Source organism: Anarrhichthys ocellatus, unplaced genomic scaffold, assembly GCF_004355925.1.
Source record: "Anarrhichthys ocellatus isolate YVR2014 unplaced genomic scaffold, GSC_Weel_1.0 scaffold69, whole genome shotgun sequence".
Taxonomy (NCBI): domain Eukaryota; kingdom Metazoa; phylum Chordata; class Actinopteri; order Perciformes; family Anarhichadidae; genus Anarrhichthys; species Anarrhichthys ocellatus.
Window position 1 is genome coordinate 145,557 of NW_022280099.1, and position 14,907 is coordinate 160,463.

General features: G+C 43.1%; 1 protein-coding gene across 1 annotated transcript in view; it reads left to right on the top strand.

Annotated features, from left to right (window-relative positions):
* brf1a (BRF1 general transcription factor IIIB subunit a) overlaps positions 1–14,530 on the top strand; it is an 84,515-nt gene extending 69,985 nt beyond the window's left edge. Inside the window, exons 16-18 of the mRNA XM_031873137.1 lie at positions 4,007–4,058; positions 10,888–11,047; positions 12,836–14,530. Of these exons, the coding sequence (XP_031728997.1) occupies positions 4,007–4,058; positions 10,888–11,047; positions 12,836–12,867 (244 nt within the window). The 3' untranslated portion in view covers positions 12,868–14,530. The remainder of the gene's footprint in view (positions 1–4,006; positions 4,059–10,887; positions 11,048–12,835) is intronic.
* Positions 14,531–14,907: the final 377 nt, after the last annotated feature.

Here is a 14,907-nt window from a genome sequence, read left to right on the forward strand (position 1 = left end):
GGACCGGCCAGAGGAGAAGAGAAAACAATCGGTTCTTTTGGCTGAATTTGCGTCTCCTGCTGCCAAGCTGCACACCAGGCCCACAATGCACTGCAGCCTGAATGGACACAACTCTTATTTGTGGGACTGTGTGCGCGTCTGCATTGTGTGTGTAACTCTGTATGCTTGCATGTATTTTGTGTGTGTGTGTGCTTTCGTGTCTGGGAAACTATGAGTGGGCACCACATTTGCATGTGTGGGTTTATTGTGATTATGCCTCATTTAATTGCGATGAAGGCGTGCGTGCGTGCGTGCGTGCGTGCGTGCGTGCGTGCCTCACAGGATCCAGTCCCCAGCTGGAATATCGAGTTGGACGCTCAGATTATTATTATCTATTTCCATCCGAGCTCATCGCAGCACTAATTTCATTCAACCCCCAGTTTGCAGATTCTTCCTCTTCCTCCTCGTCATGTTATTGATTGGATTATTGCATGAATAATGAAATGATTCCCTCTTTACTTTGGTTTGTCTCAGTCCGGGGGGGGGGGTGACTGTGGCTCACTGGCTTACTTGGGTCACTTGTCTGGTAACCGCAGGGTCAACGGTTCGATCCTCGACTGGGACGTGTCACGTGTCGAAGTGTCCCTCAGTGTCCCTGTCCCGGGCGCCTGTCATTGGCAGCCCACTGCTCCCGATGGGTCAAATGAAGAGGTCAAATTTCGTGTATATGTATATGACAATAAAAAGGGTTTCTATTTGAAACCCTTTGATGGGAAGTAGAACGAAACAAACACCGAGTGAGATTGAAACCAGCGTGAGTTGCTAACGAGCTGAACCGTCATAAGAGCTATGAGAGGAGAGCGGCGCCTTTATTGATATGAAAATGGCTCTAATGCAGGAAATGAAACCACCGGGGAATCGAATGTGGAAATAGAGAGTCTGTATGTGTGAGCTACTGGTTTCATTATGAAGTCAGTGTGAGAGACTCCAGAGACTCTGTGAGAATTACAAATGAAAATATTTATAATAAGAGGATCGGTTTGAATTGCAGTTTGCACAGTTTGGTCCAGTTTGTGTGTGATTGCTGTTTCTGATGATTTTAAAATGAGTTTTCCGCGTGTTCTTCACGTCGAGGATCATTCCAACTGACATCTGTCAAAGGAAAGATCGTTATGAAATATCCTCAGTAACCCGGAAAACATGGATGGAAGAGCTAAAGAAGCCTTTTGAATGACTGACTAATGTCGACTCACTCTAACCAGATAGCTAACCCTCTGCGTGATGAATGAAACCCAAACTAACTGCAGACGGTTGGTTGACGGAGCTACATGCTAACCTTAGCATGCTAACAATGCTACAGCACGATGAGGACGATATATCTCAGCCATCCGTAGAGCTTCACGGCTCGCCTCTTATTTTAATCTCATAACCCTCATTTTTCTCCTTAATGAGCATTGACCTCTGACCTCTGACCCCTCCTCGCTATTGACCAAAAATAGATTCTTCTGTCGAACCCCCCAATGCACAACGCTTTGTCGTAAACAATAAGAACTTGTGAACGAAACGTCGTATAATAAACACTGACGTTTGCTTTAACTTGACGATCGAAATAATCTCAATATTTTCTGTCTGTCGATAAATTGTCGTTAATTCTTTTTTTTTAACGTGTTGGTGATTAAAAACACCTTCCTGCTCGGAGCAGCTTACCTGACAGTTAATCACACGTATTGATTATTGATCCTCATGTGATCGCTCAACGGTCTTTTGAATGTCGGAGTTCCTCTAAAAAATGACTTCCTTCCCTCATTTCCTCCTCTTATCCTTTCTTCTTCCAAACCTTCCTCCTTCTCTCCTCCTTCCTTTCCCCATCACCTCCTTGTAACCTCCTTGCCTCCTCCTCTGCTTCCTTGAACCCTCCGCCCCTCTTTACATGGTGCCAGTCCACCATATTATTTGTTCACTTGGCTCCTTGGTGCTTCCTTCTCCTCCTCACCTCTCTGCTTGTTTGCTTACCTTCCTCTACTCCCTCCCTCCCTTCCTCCCCTCCTCCTCCCTTCCACTAGGGTCAGGGCCCAGGGGAGCGAGTATAGTCCAGCACATGTACTCGGGCCCTGAATAGTTCTCTCAGCGGGGGGAGTGTTTCGCCAGCCTGGCAGGGATTTTCTAATGAGCTTTGAGGAAAAGGAGGGGGGAGGGGGAGGGGGGGGGGTGAAGATGGCATGTTACCCATCCTCCCCCTCTTTCCTTACCCTCTCTTTCCCCCTGGTTAAAGCAGATTAATTAAAAGCTAACTCGCGTTCACTCTCTTATCAGCGAGAGTTGTGCATTTACTGTAAGCCTCCAGGGAGGGCTCAGCACCGGGCCGGGTGGGCAGGGAAGGGGGGGGGCTCCTGGAACGATGCTAATTCCGGACGGAGGGACGGCTGCTGAGGAATTACCGGCGGTGGTACGTTCATCGCTGATTATCTCTGTGACGGTCTAGGGAAGAGATCGTGCTCACAGACAGACAGTCTGCCTGTCAGTCACAGTTCTGGTCTCATTTCACTTTGCCTCTCTCTCGTTTGTTATTCGAGCCGGTCGCCTGGAGCCGAGAGTGACTCAAAGAGCAGCCGTAGTAATCGAAATGAAATCCTCAACCTTTATTGTGTCAACAGTAAATCCTCTAATGGATATATATATATATATATATATATATATATATATATATATATATATAATCTCATAATACTGGCTGCAAGGAGCCCTAATAACACACAGCTGTGCTCCTCAAGCAGGTGGCAAGAGTCAAAAGTAATTGTTCTACTTAATGACTAATAATATTACACGGATTATTAATATTTATTATAATGTCACCAGTGCCCGCCATTGAACTGTCTGAGGGATTGAAAAGAATGTTTTCTTTTAACAATCACTCAAAACCACATCGTCTATCGCAGCGAGAGCTGTAAGAACACTCGTTATCCTCAAATAAATCCAACGTGTATCCTTGTTTAAGATGAAACGATCAATATATCAGCCAGGCAGACGTATCGTCATCACCAACAGTACCGGACTGATCGTCAGTCTACTTTCCATAACATGAGAAATCCATGTCGTTACTTTCACGATGACGGGATTTTATTGTTGACTCAATAGAGGCGAAGGATTCCGTTAAGATTACGACGCTCTGCATTCCAGTTCTGGTGCTCTTCCACTGTCGTCGGCCTCGTGCTGCGCGGCTGCCTTCAGGCTGCGAACTCCAAAAAATCAAGGAAATGGAAATGAAGGACGAAAAAACTGGTGTGAATAAGAAAGCGTAATCTGAACTGTTCGCACAGTGGGAGATTGTATTGTCCTCTAATGTCTGTAGGAATATGAATATCATCACTCTGAGAGGTTCACAAAAGCTGCACATTGCTAAACTGCTTCCTGGTGAATAATGCTCTTCATTCTGCAGCCATCGGTCATGTAGCCGAGCTGTTATTTAACGTAGTGATGAAGGGATTTACAACTACCTAGACCTGGTCTAGTTTGGAGTATCAACACTAGTGTGAGCAGGTCTGATTGAATACTTGGCTTTAAAGTGCATGCATAGAAACATCACTTCATTCAAACTGTGCTCCTGTGTTTAACGTGTGTGAAGAAGCTTCATGATGCACCTCACAACGACATGATGGTGCATTCTCTGCTGTTAGCAAGAAGAGTATCAAAGTATCTGAATGGTGGTTCTGGTCCAGGTATTACTTGGATTGCCCAACCTGTGTTGATGGCAACAAGTTGCTGCTAAAAGTGAGAAACACATGTGTTGTGGCATTTCAGTTTTTTTTCCAGGTTTTTTCACTTGCGTATCCTGCAGATTGCATTTACATGTTTTGGGGTTTCTAAACCTGCTGTTTGTGTGCAACATCTTTTAACAGCGAGGTGCACAGTAGTGCATTAGGATTGTGACTTTACATGTCGATTAAAGAGTGAAATAAAGGCAACAACCTAATGAACACACGTCTGTGTGTCGGTGTGTTGACGGCGTGTTGTGTGGTTTGTGTTGCAGGTTGCAGCCGTTCATCACCGGACAGCCCAGCAAGAAGCTCGCTGTGGAGCAGGTGAGCCGCCACTCGTCTTCACCACTTCTGCTCTTCGTCTCCGTCACTCTGCTTTACCCTCTACACTTAACACACACACACACACACACACACACACACACACACACACACACTGAATACTCAGTCACACAGTCCATCACATAACTTCCCTCTTCTCTAAAACACTCACTCACTCATTCACTCACCGTGTTATCTTCTCTGCCTCACTGTCCCGACAGAAACAGTTTTTATAAAGCAGCTCGGAAAAAAGGAACAATTTCTTATGTCAACAAGCAATAACTTGTATTATTAGGAGATACAGAAGTATGTACCGTCTGAACAAATTAAAAATAATAATAATAAAGACTCCATTTCTGTCTCTTTGGGTGTCAATTTTAGCAAAACTTCAGTTAACTTAAATAAATATAAACTATTTTTTAATTGGTGAAGCCACCCATCAATGTTCTGCTTTTCTTAGTTCAGGTGGCATTCACTGATTCATTATATTACGAGGAATCTTTGTCCTTTATATGTTGCTGGGAATAACTGACAGAAAATGTGATATAAATGTCAATGATTGAATGTAGTTGATATATAACTGTAGCCCTTAAAAAGATGTTAAATATGCTCCTCTGTGGTATTAAAATGTCTTTCATAGTCTTTAATTGAAGAACACTGCAGAAAGTCTGAATTTAGTTCTATGGCGCAGAGGAATAAAACACACAATACTTGTTGATATACGACTATAAGAAAAAGATATAGAGCGTCTATCTGCTTTAAAAGGCATCTAAACCCAGAGGCTTCCTGTCTCCAGCTAACAAAGCTGTGGCTGTAACAGACCTGGAGTCGGGCTGTAATGCCCTGTCAGTCTCTCCACGTCGGCCATTAAAACCTAATTGCTGATTGCTCAGATCTCCTGCAGAGCAGACGGGGAAGAATAAATCTCCACTCAGGCCGTGTGAGAGGTGAACCTCACTTTGTCTTTGTTTGCCCTTCCATTATTACTCCTCCTCTCCCTTCCTCCCTCCGGGGCGTTCACTGCTCCTAAAAAACTCTGACAGGTTCTTAAAATAAATACGGCCTTAAACTTAGACATAAAAATGACTTAAACAGCACTTTTAGAGGTCTTTTTTTTTTTTACCACCCTGCAGCGATGGCTTCTGTTGGCCCACCGTCAGCTTCTAGATGAATCCAGAATGTGTGTCCTATCTGCTTTACTAAAGCCAGTCAGACTTCGCGTCTTTGAACAGGAAGTCCTCATTCTCCATTTATAGCTTCACAGCTTTCAGGGAGATACAGGCCAGTTTCTTTCCAGCTTTGTTTCTTAATTTGATTTTAAATTGGACCCAAATTCAAACACAGGTAGCTTTACATCATCTTCAAAAGTGTCTTCCTGGACTTTATATTCACTCTGTGCTGCTCTTTTCTTTATTCCCCCATATCTCACTTTACACATTCTAACTGTCATGTCTCCCCTTTCTGCTTCATTCTTATTTCTAATGAAAAGATTTTCCCGTTTCATCATTCCTGTCGCGTTCCTCTTCATCGCCACATAAAGAAGTAAAATGGCAGAAGTTATTTCTAGGAGTTCTGTGTTTGGGAAGGACGGACATATAAGTCTCAACAAAAGATACCTAGTTAGAAAACTAGGTATGTGGACATTAAAACTGAAGGACAGACGTCAACTACAACTCCCAAGGTGCATTTCAGTAAGAAACATCCAATCACAGAGCTTAAAAGTCTGCTTTATCATGCAGAGCTGAAGCTAAATATTTAGTTGTAGAAACCCAATAAAACGTCCGTCTGATTAAATCCATTCACAGTCGGGAACGATTGAAGGCTAATCACGCACAGAAGAAGATGAAGATTCTGACCAATCAGAAGCCTGAGAAAGCGCGTCTGTGTGATGGGAGTGTTTGATAATGTAGCAGTGACCTCCATAGCTCCCATTCATTTATTTACTCCCATGAGGAAGTTTTATCCAAATGTTGCCGTTATCATTCAGATTTCTAAATGCGATACTTTAAAGTGCGCATAAATACGGAGATGAACGAAGTCTCCCTCTCTTTTCCTTCTTTCCTCATCATTTCACTTCATGCTTCATTCCCTCGCGTCCTCCTCCTCTCTTCCCGCTCCACTGCTCTCCTCCACCTTTTTATATTTCCTCTCTCCTTCCCCACATTCCTTCCTCTCTCCCCTCCTTCTCCCCCCCCCCTCCATCACGCTGCTGTTGGCAGCTCTGAATGGAGGAGCTCGGGGAGCTCAGGCTCCGTCAACCAGGAAGAAAACACTACCACGAGGGGCCGGGTCAACAAGGCTTGTTACTTAGCAACCCCCCTAAACCTCCTCCTGGGAACTGGAAGCAAACGGCCGTTGCTATTGGCTGAGGCTGCTCCTCGCTCGCGGCTCCTGTTATGTAATGTTGCGGCGACGGGGGCCACATTGAAAAGAGAGGTTTGCCAGAGTCGCTCTGTTTTGCAGCGCTTAACAACGAACTGATTCTCGTTTCTTCCTCTTCAGCGACTCGGTAATTAGTCTGTACATTTCTCTAACAGGCCGAGGGAGGAAACGATCACTTTACAAGTTAGAAAAACAAGTTGATTTCTGCCAATTGAAAGCGGCCCAGCTGTTCTCCGCTGCCCTCGTCTCTCTTCTTCTTCTTCTTCTGCTCCTTTGAACCACGTTCAGACTGAAGCTCCGGTGGAGGCAGCAGTCGGCACAGTGAGAGACGTTGGGGATTTTCAGAGAGGCTTAGAAATGTGAAAGGGGTGACGAGGTCAGGGGAGAGCGGGCTTTGAACTGCAGACGGTCGCTCTGGCGTTTGCAGCTATAGTCTGCTTATGCAAGCAATAGTCTCAGTCAATTGATGGCTGAGTCTATTTGAAGTTGGGTCCTCAGAGGAGCTGTCAGCCATGCCGGCGGTAAACCACATGACGCGTAGTGTTTTCAGCTGTAGGAACGCACTGACCTCCACGTTCCCCGCCGATAGAGCCGAGATGCAGAGGGACGGACGAGCTCTGATCGTTCACCGCTTCCTGTCGTAAAACAAATGTAAATGCACAAAGTTAGAAACACGTCAGTAACGGGACAAACGAGCAGAATTGGAGATACTGATGTTATCAGAGACTTTAAGGCCTTGCCAGTTGCATAAGATGGTACTTTTTAAGAATAAACGTTTCAACAACGAGGCAAAGTGCTTTACATTAGACATAAAGGCATTAAGACGTGATAAAAATAAACATTAAATAACCTAGTAAATAAGCTCAAATACGACTGCGAAGGTGCAGATCTCCGCCAGGTGCGTCTGCAATGACCACTGCTGTAATGTTTGATTGAATGAATCTATGCAGACGCATGTTTCAGCTGCGTCTCATGACCGTTTCAGTGACTTGGAGCTTTTATTTAGGCTTCAAGTCTGCTGAGCAAACTGTTTAAAAAGTAAATATGTCACTTTATTAAGTTCTAATATGTTTTCAAGGGAGAAAGTAACCATTTACATTCTCAATCTGTGTTCAGTTTATCCAAATAACGCTTGTTTGGAAATTTGCTGCAAAGTATTCGGAGGTTTGACGGAGACGCTGGCGGCCATCGCTCGAGCATACTTCAGTGAGAACGGTCTGATCTTTTAATTTAGTGGACAGTATGCTGAACGTACTGATTATCAGAATCGGGGGGGGAAATGGTACGTTACAGTTGCTCTTAAATCTAAACAGAAAGAAATGTTAGTTGTATACATAATCCTACAATATATAACCCAATATATGCAGAGAATACAAGTAAATAACAAAAACAAGGGAATGAGAAATGAAGAATTCAAAACAACATTCAACCATAGTGTAAATCAGAACGCTAAATATTTTGCAGTTTGGTGCAGCAAGTTTAGCCGTGGACAGACTCAGAGATGCACACACACACACACACACACAACCGATCTCATTATCCCCTGGCAGAGATACTAATAATACAGATTAAACGATGATTTTTTTAACGTGAAATGACATAATGACTAGATATGAATAAATAGTCCCAAATTAAACTTAATAATTGCTATTTGATAGAAACATTTGCATTGTGGATTTATGCAGCAAATCGAGTCTGTTCTGCATCGTGGAAACTTGTTTAAAGCTGATTAATCCTTTGACTCCATTAATGATGCAAATCATGTCCGGAACAAAACGTGCTGCTTGTGATTTATATCCTGGAAAAAAATAAAACGGGGACGTGATTTAGATCTTTCTGTAGTTCATACTTTCTGGTTGTCGTGCCGTTTAAACACTCTGAGAAATGTTTGAACGAGAGCATTAATCCAGACTGCGGTTTGCTCACAGTTAATTTAGTTCTGCCAGTCGCTCCGTGCATGAGTAAACTGCAGGCGATCGGATGTCAACATCCCATAAAACCCTCTGAGCAGTTGCTTCCCGAAGTTGCTTCGAGTTGCCTTCTCGCTCCTAACGAGCTGTTTTCTCATTAAAGCGCTGAGACTCGGTGAGCAAACAGTAAATACTCCAGAGTTTGAGTCTCTTCCAACATGCGACACGATGTTTGTAGTGGAACATGATCTCTGTATGAAGATAGACGTTGATGTCTAACAGCAACAAAAACATCTCGCTTCGTCTCCGCTCCATCTAACAGCTCTCCCCTCCTAATTAGTCCGGAGCACCGTTTTTATCTTTTCTTTTTAATTATCCTTTTCGACGTATATCTTCACATTGCTGCCTGTGTTCAACGGCAGCTAATGAGGCGTCCAGCGGCTGTGATGAGGAGCCTGGTGAGGTTAAAGTCACAAAGGACAGCACTGGGTTTTTGTGGTGGTATATTTTATGCTTTTTGATTTTGTGTTGTTTGATCGTGGGCCAAAAAAAGATCAAATCTAAGTACATAAAAAGCAGAAGAAGGGCAGAAAAGTGGGAAGAACGAGCCAAAAAAAAGAGAATCGATGTGCAAAGGAAGGAGAGGATGTGGGTGGAATAAAAGAGAGGAAACATAAAATAAAAGAAAGGTGGGAGGAAAGGAAGGAGGCAAATTGGATGAAGAGATGGCAGAAAGGAAGGGCCTCAGCAGGGACTCCAACAGGCTGTTGCTGAGGAGAACAGAAATATCTCTCGTCACACTGTGGACCCTCCACCTGCTTCTCCTCCGGCTTCATAATTAGCCCTGGCTGAAAGGAAAGCGATAACATGCAGGTTTCCTTTTTAGTCGCTGCGGAAAAAAGACTTGACGGGTTTTTCTAGGCAAAAAAATAAGTCGATTTGTTTCATTCCTGAAGCCGAACGATGCGCAGAAAGTCTGGTTTTAGATATTTTATTAGTTTCTCTCGCCTGAAGGAAGGTAGAAATGAAATCCTCCACACCGTGCACGCCTGTCCCTCTCTGGTGTCACGGGTTGTTTGTCTTTTGATATCTGTACAGTTCATCACTCGGCAAAATAAACACGGCTCAGATGGAAGTCGCTCTTTCAGAACCGCATCGGAGCAGATGAGTGTTTTTTCCGGGGGGAAATTTTCTCTGTCCGACAGCGGACGAGTTTTATAAACCGAACGTATTGAATCGGTCGTCATAAGTTGATTTGGTGTTACTGCAGCGGAGCCGCATTGATATGTTACATGGCGTCTTATACTGTGGGCCACCTACAGTCATTCTGATTGGCTGGCAGGTGTCTGCTATTGTATTCTCTCCAGACCCAAAAGAAGAGGGGACATTCCCATAGAAATCAATAGAGCAGAATGGACAGAGCGGCCATTTTTATGTGTAATGTATCCATTGTGACCGTCTGAGAGCCGGAGTTCATAAGTAAAGTTATAAATGCTAACTCTTGCTACAGCGTAGGGAAGCACGTTGCTGTCACCAGATGGGTGACAACTTTGTTTTGACTCATTTTCTGTAACCAGTGTAGCGTTTAAGTATCGTGAAATTAGCAAGCCAGCTAGCTAACTGTTGGACAGATGGCTAGTTAGCTTGCTTGCTAATTCCACCATGCTATCGCTACATCGGTAACAGAAAATGAGCCGAACATTTGCTGTGTCCTCAGACATTCTCTTGTTCTCGTCAAATGACCACGAAAAACGGTTGAATGTCAGTTCTACTCTTATTCTATTTCTATGACCCGATCTCATTCAGAGATGGTAGGATTGTAGGCATCGTATTTTACTTTGTTTGGTTCAGTTTTTCTTGTTCATTTGATGGAACTACCGTCCTCTTTGTGGGAATGGAACCTTCAGACACTTGTCATCGTTTCCACTGCTGGAAAAAAAACCTTCATTCTACCCGTTGTTTATTTTCTCTTACTGGTGCCAACATTTCCTCCCCGTGTCGGGCAGCTTGTTTTCTGATTTTAAAAAAAACGGCTCTATTTCTGTCTCCCAGCATGCAACTGGAAAGTCTCTCCTGGTTGCGCACTGGGGGGAGGGGGGCAAAAAGGGCTTTCTAATTACATTTTTCCTTCACACTCGCCCCTTCTTTTTTAATTCTCTCTTACTCTGAAGGGTATCTTCCCCCTAAGCGCTGCTTTATTTCCGACCCTCTTGTGCTGAACAAAGTGCACTGTGGACGGTGCACATTTTAAACAGTAGAATCCTACATGAGATGATAATGTAGTGTGAGATAACAAAGGTCGTGGTCACGCTCTGATGCTGTGTTTAGCCATATGTGGGGGATGCTGCAGCAGATGAAATACCTCCACCTGCCCTGGAGCTCACCCCCTCCCCACCATACTGTTTATTATTTTTATCATTTTACAGGAAGTGGGCTATATGAGATCAGATCTGGGTTAGATTTCCCGGGGGGGGGGGAACTCTGGTGTCACGCAGAGGAAAATATTAAAAAGTCGTCAACAATATTTCCTGTTTGTCCAGATTGCCACCTTCAGCCCCCTGCCGGTGCCCGTGGGAGCCCCCGCCAGCGGAGTGTTGGTGGAGAGCGGGCCGGTGGTCTACGACGACGCGGCCGGCGAAGAGGACGACGACGAGGAAGAGGAGGCTTGTGTCAGTGCCATGGACCTGATGGGCAGCAACGGTCGGTCGAAACACACACAGGGTTCTGTTTTTGTCAGGATGTCTACAGACGTCTATCCATCACTTGTTTATTCTCATATATTGAGATTAATGTTGGTCTGTAAGTTATTACACAAACAATAGTGTTCCCAAACAGAACAATAGAAACCAACACAAGCACAGACTGATGAGGCGTTAATATGGTACAGTCTATGGGACACCACTGTCGAGGCCGTTTAGAACATCTGGTCATTTGGGTGTGAAGGGTCACAGAAACATCGATGGAGAACGAGCTCTACCCAGCATGCCGTTCAACGGTTTAACCCTCTGAAACCCCAAAGCAGTTCCGGGTCGTTTTTTCACTCCCGTCACATTTTCACTTCAAAGTATTTTAAAATAAGTAAAGATTTGAGTAAAGGTGGAACTTAAGACTGTCTATAGACGGAGGAGCAGAAACCTAAATATTTCACTAGCTGGTGGTAAATTAGCAGTCGTTACAGCTAATAAAATTATTTTTAATTATTGTTTCTGATGATTGGCAGATTATCAGTTGTTTATTGTAACGAGACAGAATCAGGAAGACATGCTGAACAAAATGAAGAAATGTGAACTCTTGACTTTGATTCTCTGGCAGTGAGCTTCCTGCAGCACATTCAAATCTCAGACGGTTTTCTCACTTCTCAGTCGGACGCCGAGTGTCTGCACTGAGAAATAGTTTGAGTGACTTTTTTTATTATTTTTAATGAATCAGCGTCCGCGGGTCATGGCTCAGACTCCTGCAGTGTTTTAATGAGCCCTCGAAAAAGATTCAATTTCTTCACTTTTACGTCTCTGCCTGTTAAGATTGAAGGTCCCCGACTCTGCCGCAGTAAAAAGCACTTAATTGATTCCTGTAGGGGAACTCTTTGTTTGTGCTCCTGCCCGCTCCACAGTGAGGTCAGAGGTCACGGCCCTCCTCAGAGCTGCCCCTCTGGAGGACGGTGGAGCCGGACGGAGACTAAAACCAGACTCGCTGTTTTACATGTTACCAGTCTGAATTCACACAAAGCAGAGCGTCTCTGTGGACGCTGTGTTTTTAGAAACCCGAGCGTGTTTTTATTTTTCTTCCTGCGACACCTCGTTTCTTTTACATGCGCTTCCACTCTCAGTGACGCGGGGGAATCGGCCATTAAAATCAAACTTTCGGTCTCCCGCTCACTTTTCTCAGACGGTGTAAATAAAGGTGTTTTGGTGCCGAGACCAAAAGTTTACTGTATTCAATATCTTACCTCACTCTGAGGAATATGAACCCGTTTTTTAAATAATGTTTGGCCAGACATGTTGACATGTTTACTTCATAAACAACCCAAAGTGTTTCATATAAGGCTTTAAAATATATCACAGAAAATATAGAGTACAACAGTAATAGTGCTGCATTTATTTAAGGAAATAAAGTGCAGTAGAGAAAAGTAATTAAAGGCTCTGAAAAACAAGACAAGAAATTGTCTAAATGGATCATAATATACTAAATGAACATCATGCTGTATTGAAGAAGACTTGAAACTAGAGATTGAGACCATAAACTCATGTTTACAATGTTTACTGAGGTAATAAATCAAGAGAGAAGTAGAGTCATTTTCTCATAGACTTCTATACAACCAGAGGAGTCGCCCCCTGGAGGTCATTAGAGAGAATGCAGCTTAAAGACTCTTCAGAATAGGCTTTACTTTTCAGAACACACACATTAATGCAGTGGTGATATTAATCCACAAACATTATATATAATAGTGAAACACGTGTATCTAATCCCTCTGTGTCTTTCTCCCTGCAGATTATGGCAGTGATGTCGATTACGAGGACTGATTGTAGCAGCGGTCTTCTCCGGGTTTTTAATCCCCGTCTCGTACGGAACCATTCTGAATCCTTAAGTGCATCAAACGTTAACCACCGGGGACACAAAATGGCAGCAGCCTCAGAGCGGAGCTGTGATGGTAAGAGCAATGAGGAAGTCCCATCAGGAGTGAACGGGATGGAAACAAAAGCTGGACACGCATCCTCACTCCTTGTACCATTTGGCATCCCAGCTGGACCGAACTGGGAGGACGCACCGCTTGGATGCTGACGGAGAAGTTCAAGGGGAAATGAGGGATGTAGTTATGTTAATCATTGTGGCTCACAAGCCGCCCGCAGTGATGAAACTGTAAAATCAAACGTAGGAAATATTCCAGTAAACATTGGTTTGTTGAGACGCAGGTCCGACGACATTTAGGTTCAAACTGTCAGACGACTAGGATCCAAATAACTGCCGTTTCAACTGTTGTTTAAAGAATACTTCTCCCACAAAATGACCATTTCTATATTAATTACTCGCCTCTTCCCGCATGCCTCCACGGTAAACAGAGAATCACAAAAACAGAGAAAAGTCAGTAAAACTACATCAAAACATCCGTTTACAAAGATGATTGTTTGATGGGTTTGACTCGGCATGACCGTGTGCATCTAAATGTATTTTGTTGCTTAAGTTAAAATGCATGAGTTATGTGAGAGTTTGCAAACAGATGTGTTGATGTAGTTTCAAACGTTTACTTCTATTCAATTCCTCCGTTTGTTTTTTGAGTCTTTGGTCACCGTGGAGGTTTAAAATCTAATTTTACTTCAATAATTCAAAGTGACACACGGCGAGTCATTTATATACTAATGCTTATTCTTTTAAATGACTCTATTCTAATGTGAAGTAAGAACCGGCTTCTCATAGAAATAAAGTGATTTAAATGCTGCTGAAACATTTATAGACGCCGAAGAAAACATCACTTTTTAACTAACTCTAAGCTGGAAGTGTTTTTTCTCCTGCAGAACACTGAATCAGTGTTTACTGAGTTGAACAAAATGCAAAAACGTACGACCCTTAAACTCTCACTCTGCGTTCACAACACTCGAGTGCTTCCTGATAACTAACACATCTCAAAGCTAGCATCCTAAACTGTGTCTTTGTCCATAAAGAAGCATCCAACAGCCAGGTAACACACGTCCTGTGGTCAAACTGCTCGCATCAATGTCGCACAATGATGTCGCCTTCTGAACAATTCATAAGTCCAAAAAATAGTTTAGTTTCAGATGTTAGTTTTAGGAATCAGATGGTTCGATTAGTTTTTAAGTTGCTATTGATTTTGGGTTTTCTTAAGTTTTTTTGGTTGATGGATTTAATTTATGAGATTGTGTTAAATATTCTTCAGCTGAGCCGGGGTTGTAAATACATTCTCTGCAATATTATATTTTCCACGCGAGTGAAATGGACCCCGATCAGAGAAGAGATCTATATTTTGTATTTATGCTTTTATGATTTTTGTGTTGGGATCAGACACGGTGTCTAATGATTGTGCTGCGATTTAAAGTTACATCTGCATATTGTTGTGTGCGTTCGCTCTACAGTAAAGACTTCACATGAGGGGAAAAAACACGCGTTTGTTTCTTTTTATTGATGTTTAAAAGTCTCATGAACTCATGTTCACTATCTTTTTGTTGACCTGTGTGTGTGTGTGTGTGTGTGTGTGTGTGTGTGTGTGTGTGTGTGTGTGTGTGTGTGTGTGTGGAAAAAAGACTGGTGTGATACAGGTTTTAAGGTATTTTTTTTTATTAGAGCGATGACAGTTGAGAGAGAGGGAATGACAAAAGTCTAACTTTATTTAACTTTTTGGTTAAATGAGATTTTTCATCTTGGTGCTTTTTAATCTCGTTCACCTGTTTCTATCAACTTTTTGTTCTTTTTTTTTTTGGGCAAAGTGTTTTTTTAAAGATCCCTTCGGGGGAGTTTCTTTGTCTCACCCACACGGTTGTGTAATCACTTTTTCCTCCGTCTTCTTTTCATCATCTCTGTGTCGAGATGAACTCGAGATGAACTCGGGC